At 38.6% G+C, this 5,636-nt stretch overlaps 1 protein-coding gene across 2 annotated transcripts; it reads right to left on the bottom strand.

Annotated features, from left to right (window-relative positions):
• Positions 1–1,151: 1,151 nt before the first annotated feature.
• Positions 1,152–5,278, bottom strand: LOC139152112 (uncharacterized). 2 transcript variants are annotated; one of them, XM_070725210.1, is made up of 2 exons: positions 4,217–5,278; positions 1,152–2,595 (listed from the first exon to the last, which is right to left on the bottom strand). In XM_070725210.1, exons 1-2 carry the CDS (start codon positions 4,504–4,506, stop codon positions 2,427–2,429), a joined length of 459 nt encoding a protein of 152 aa, XP_070581311.1. In that variant the 5' UTR covers positions 4,507–5,278; the 3' UTR covers positions 1,152–2,426. The 2 variants fall into 2 exon arrangements, with proteins under 2 accessions (XP_070581311.1, XP_070581310.1); XM_070725209.1 differs by having other exon boundaries at positions 1,152–2,601; positions 4,217–5,089.
• Between the last annotated feature and the right edge of the window lie 358 nt (positions 5,279–5,636).

Raw genomic sequence — 5,636 nt, 5'->3', positions numbered from 1 at the left:
AAGAGTGCAAATCAATCATCCGAATGATCACATGGTGCCAACACAAGAAATAGAGGTGCCCAGTGACCTAGGTTTTTGTGATTCTTCCGAAATACCAGACTGCTGCGATCCTCCAAGTCACACTCCAAGCAAGGTAGGAGAAGAGATTTCCACTGAGGAACAAGGTAAGCCATTTGCTGGAGAATCCCAGAGTATGGAAACTGATTTATTGCCTGCATCCAACCTAAGGAAACCTACAGATTCCGATAATATTAGAACGTATTCCAAGCGGAAGCGGAAACCTACGCAGTATTATGGGTTCTAGGACTGTTCCCAGTGCCTGTTGAGGACGAAGATTTTCCCAGTGCCTGCTGAGGACGAAGAATTTTCCTAGCGCCTGTTGAGGACGAAGAGGCTATTTCGACGGACGTTACTTTTGAACGTTAATAATTCCATAACTTTATGAATTTTTCGCATTTTGTTGTTTCTTATGTTCCATACTTTTCATGTTAAAGGTTGTTATGACTAGGACTCGGAGAGTTGCCAAGTCTGGAGGGGGGAAATGTCATGGAAATCTCTGCATACAGAGATTCATTGAACTGAACTCATAGGACTGTATTGTAGACTACACACTCAAACTAGGCGAGGCACTCATTGGTTGATATTTTGTCACATGTATGTCTCCCTCCCAACATGCTTTAGTAGGGGCGGGAGTCAAGACGGGCAGAACAGACTATGCACGAGTGGAAAAAGCAGCTGCTCGTGGATGAGGCGTGATTTGTACTACTTTCGAGGGAAACGAGACCTAATAAACCTGTGTTTGTTGTTACACTGCGTCTTACGATCTATCTCAGTGAACGAGACGACTGCAACCAAGGTTGGAAGCAGTGAGCGTTGATCATCGTAGGGAGACTATTTCAAGAGATCCGAACGACGGCGTCAGTTAGGGGTTGATAGACCCCTTTGCGTGTACGGTGAGAACTTTGGACAGCGCTACCGGGATAACCGCATTTCCGAAACTTAGACACGCTGAAGAAATCTACCACAATATATATATATATATATATATATATATATATATATATATATATATCAAAGTTAAGTAGCATTAACCTGTTAACCTGTCTGCATTACAATATTTACAGAAAGGCAAAATTTTTCTGGTCTCATAGTACCAGGTGATAAATTTCCTTCATATTTTTATTGATAGCATAAAGTTTTGTTACACATTTGATCAGAAAAATGGAAAGACTTTCCATTCTTAAAACTTCTTTTCTGATTTTCATGGGATACAACTGACATTTAAAGTTACATTCTATGTGTTATTTTAAACATACTGCCAGTTCCAGGAGAGCTCTCTTCATCATGTTCATGAAGAGAGACATGGTTGTACGATCATGAGTGGCGCCCTTCACGGTCGACCAGACAGGGCGGATAGAGAGATACCAGTATATACATAGCAGTATACTATGGGCATTATTAATGTTCGTGCATTTCGTCATTTGTTGTAATTATACAGAAGTGAACCACTTTAGAATGGATAGTATTCCCGGTCAATTTACTCCTTGAAGTGTATGATCATGAATTTGACGGGAATCAAACACATTTTAGATTTCATTAATTTTTCGAGTTCGTCTCTCAAACAGTTATCACAAAAACAAAATTAAAATAAATGTTTTTTTTTCATGGTCCTTACCCTGTAAATTATTCGATAAAATGATTTTTTTAGATTAAAACCCGTTACTATGTATAATGGTTATTATAATAGTGCAAATATTAGTATGGGTTGATGATATAATACTAGTGGTACAAATATAGTGGAAATATTAGTATGGGTTGATGATATAGTACTAGTGGTATAAATATAGAGCAAATATTAGTATGGGTTGATGATATAATACTAGTGGTATAAATATAGAGCAAATATTAGTATGGGTTTATGATATAGTACTAGTGGTATAAACATAGTGCAAATATTAGTATGGGTTTATGATATAGTACTAGTGGTATAAACATAGTGCAAATATTAGTATGGGTTGATGATATAATACTAGTGGTATAAACATAGTGCAAATATTAGTATGGGTTGATGATATAGTATTAGTGGTATAAATAAGCTTATAGAGCAAATATAGTATGGGTTGATGATATAGTACTAGTGGTATAAATATTTCGCTGGAACAAATCACCATTATGAATGCAGTTATGCATTGCAATGCAAATATTTTTACATCAAGAAAAAAGTTGACTCGATCATGTGTTCGAAGCATCAGTGTTGGATAATACACGACACAGAATACTTGCAGCAGTTATATAATACCTAGCAAAAACTGGCTCGATACTTTTATCTTCTATACTTTAAGTTCATGAAGCCATTGATTAACGACACTCTAACGGCTAAGATGTTGGTGCATCCGAAGGAAAAGTAGCATTATTGCTGTTTGACATCACTTCGTCGTATGTTGGTGGCGCGGAATATCTGCATCATCGATATCGTCCTTCATAACTTCACCGGTGGGATATGGAGGTGGCTGGTGTGAATACCCACATGCTGCAGTTGCTGTCGGGTCGCCTTCAGAATCAGATGTGATTTCGTGTATTTCAGCATGAGTTCCTCTGTTGCTGCAGGTTGAGAAATAAGTTCAATTGTTGCGATGAAATTTATTATTTTGTATTGCCATAAGGGCTGGTCAGTTTCTTCGGCCTGGGGGCGGTGGATTCATGGGGGGGGGTCACCCTGTTTTTGACTTTGGTGATGGGGGGGGGGGGTGGGTCACCATGTTTTTGAAATGCCCAATAGGGGGTCAGTGTATTTTTGAATTTTGACAAAGGCTCATCATTGCCTAAAATGCAGTGTCAGCCACAAATTCCATCATTCAGTTGCATTTTTCGGTGCGCCCTTCGGGCGCGTAACTTTGATTATCAGACATATTTTTCAGCACGCCAAACTTTACCATATCAGGCATACATATATCAGAAATATTTGTATGTTCAATATATTTTTCAGTGTGCTCTTCGAGCGCACGCCCTTCCGGTGCATGACTTTAATGTACAAGACATATATATCAGAGATATCAGGATGTTTCATATTTTTGGCGCACCCTTCGGGCGCCATACTTTAATAAATCAGAGATATATGTCAGAGATATCTTGATGTTTGCTAAGTGAAAGTGTACCATTTTGAAATCTGCTGTTCATATGAAAAGCATGACAAATTCCTGATACTTTTATGTTTTCTCTATGAGAATTCAGTATGAGAAAGCAACATGCACAATATTTCACAAAATTATATTTGATACAGTGACTTATTTTAGAGATAGAAAAATGACAAGACATCTTTCGTTCTCATTGATGCAACTTTTTTCCTGTGTGTGTCAGGTTTTCTGTAACAAGATGCTTTTTTATGACTTAAATAACAGTTTTAAAAAGGCAGTTAGCTGTGCTTTTATGGTTTCAATGTTATAAGAAAAGGTCCTCTCAGACATCGCACACATCAGATTTGGCTAAAATAGCTCGCTGTGGCTTTTCAGGAGATTTCATTGGATGGCTGACAAGTCTTTAATACCCATCAAAGTTTTTGATTTACTGCTTTTTCCTCTTTGATATTAATGATTGACATCCATTTCCATTTCTGTATAGCAGTTCAGGACATCTGGTTAAGCATAGAAAGTGTGAAATACAGCTCATTCAAAATGTACTGTATTCAAACTTTAAAATTGACACTTTGAAATTCCTATCTTATAACTGACATGTCAACAATTTCATTAAAACGCAGAATGACTCTTTAAAATATAAATATATATAAAATATAACATATAAATATATATATATATAAATATATATATATATATATATATATATATATATATATATATATATATATATATATATATATATTATATCCAACTTTTGTTTTTACCGTTGTTGCGCAGGGGAATGGTTCACCCTGTTTTCGAAATTTGGAATAGGGGGGGGGGGGTTTCAGCCACTTTTTGACGTCGGCAAAAATAATCACCACCGCGCCCCTACCCCAAGGCCGAAGAAACTGACCATTCCCTAAATGTCGGCAGACGGTTGTAAATATTTAGGACACCAGGCGATACTAATACATTCCATCGTTTACAACTGTTCCAACCTGCACGTTAACTATATGTTTCAGCGGATCAGTAGTATTTGAGAATTTTGAATAAGGAAACCAAATGTGATAAAAGGACTTATTTGGAGTATTTATCCTTACCTGTTTTGGTGAACGTTACCGAACATCATGGTAAAAGCATTTGCAGCAGGCACACCTGCACTGCTGTCGATGGTGGTAACTGTCGTTGTGCGTCTTCCTGTTTCGTCGATGGTTGTTGTATACTGCCACCTACTGTTGGTGGGCATACCGGAACCAGTTGGCTCTAGATCTATCGTAAATACCGACCCCTGATTATCTGTAGTGTTTCCAGAAACGTTACCCGTTTCGGCATCAATGTCTTCCTCTGTTATTTCCATGCAATAAAATCGCATAACGTAGTAAACAACCATACCTACAGTTGCCAACGCCAACAACACAGAGCCAGCGATTATCTGTCCTTGATTGTACGGCACACCTGTTCCAAGTACTGTACCGCCAATTATATACAGGAGATCGAGAAAACGAAAATGAGTGCAGAGATTTCAGAGGATCTGAACTTGTGCCCTGCTGGGCGGTGTCAGTCGTTGGTTCAGCACTGGCGTTGGTATTACTAACATTCCTTCGGCTCTTTAAAAACCCAATACCGAAGGTCCATCTTGCGTGGCGACGACGACCTCGACCTGACCGGATATGTGTTACGTGACCGTGATGTCGTCGTCGATGGTGTTGATGTCGTCTACGGCGGGCACGGGCTCGATTTTGACGTCGACGGCGAGCCCTGGCTCTGCCCCCTCTTCTCTCACCTTTTCCCATTTCTAACTCCTAAACCCTCATGGTTGTATGGACTCCATAGGACTGTTGCTGCCCTCCGCGTTCTGTTCGGTATCCCATTCAGAAACTCAGTCCTCGATCCTTAATGGCGTTCCGAAGTTCAACTTCCAGTCTGTTAAACCATAGACCCCAATGCATTAAGGCTTGGCAATTTAGTTCAACAAACGTTTCTTTACTCCTCTTGTCACGCTGTCATTCGTCATCGCATACAATCGCCACCGAGTAAACAAAAAGCTGATAAATGGCTAAGTAATATTACGTAACGTAACTTTCCTTGTGAAAGCATACATGTACTATTGGTCAGTCTCCGACAATCATGTAGTATGTATAGTATTGATATTAAGTAAAGAAAACAACAACCTTATAGCGAGTAATGTTATACATATTTGTTAATATTACACTGTTCAAGGGATGATCGCACAAATTACCATAAAAGATTTTATGTTTGCATTGTTCTTATATAACATTACGTCGATTTGTGCTGTGGTGCAATTTCATATAATGAAGGTCGCTGATCAAGTACAGAACATCACAGTCACGTCAAAAACCATGAGAATACTTATCGCCATGCAACTATATTAGACTGAACAGATTTGTTCCAGTCGGTGGTTACGTAAAAATGAAGTAGTGTAAGCAAGTTATGACTCATTAACGTTATTTTTTGTGTGAAATGCTTTCACTGAGATGACAGCAATACGACTCTACGCCG

This window comes from Ptychodera flava, chromosome 15, assembly GCF_041260155.1.
Source record: "Ptychodera flava strain L36383 chromosome 15, AS_Pfla_20210202, whole genome shotgun sequence".
Lineage (NCBI taxonomy): Eukaryota > Metazoa > Hemichordata > Enteropneusta > Ptychoderidae > Ptychodera > Ptychodera flava.
The sequence above is the reverse complement of the archived record's forward strand: the minus strand, read 5'-3'. Positions and strand labels throughout refer to the sequence as shown.

Excerpts from the sequence above, each read along its gene's own strand:
- LOC139152112 (XM_070725209.1), bottom strand. The coding sequence starts at position 4,506 with ATGGTTGTTTACTACGTTATGCGATTTTATTGCATGGAAATAACAGAG. Across the intron at positions 2,602-4,216 it reads GGTAACGTTCACCAAAACAG|CAACAGAGGAACTCATGCTG; the intron begins GTAAGGATAAAT and ends CTCAACCTGCAG.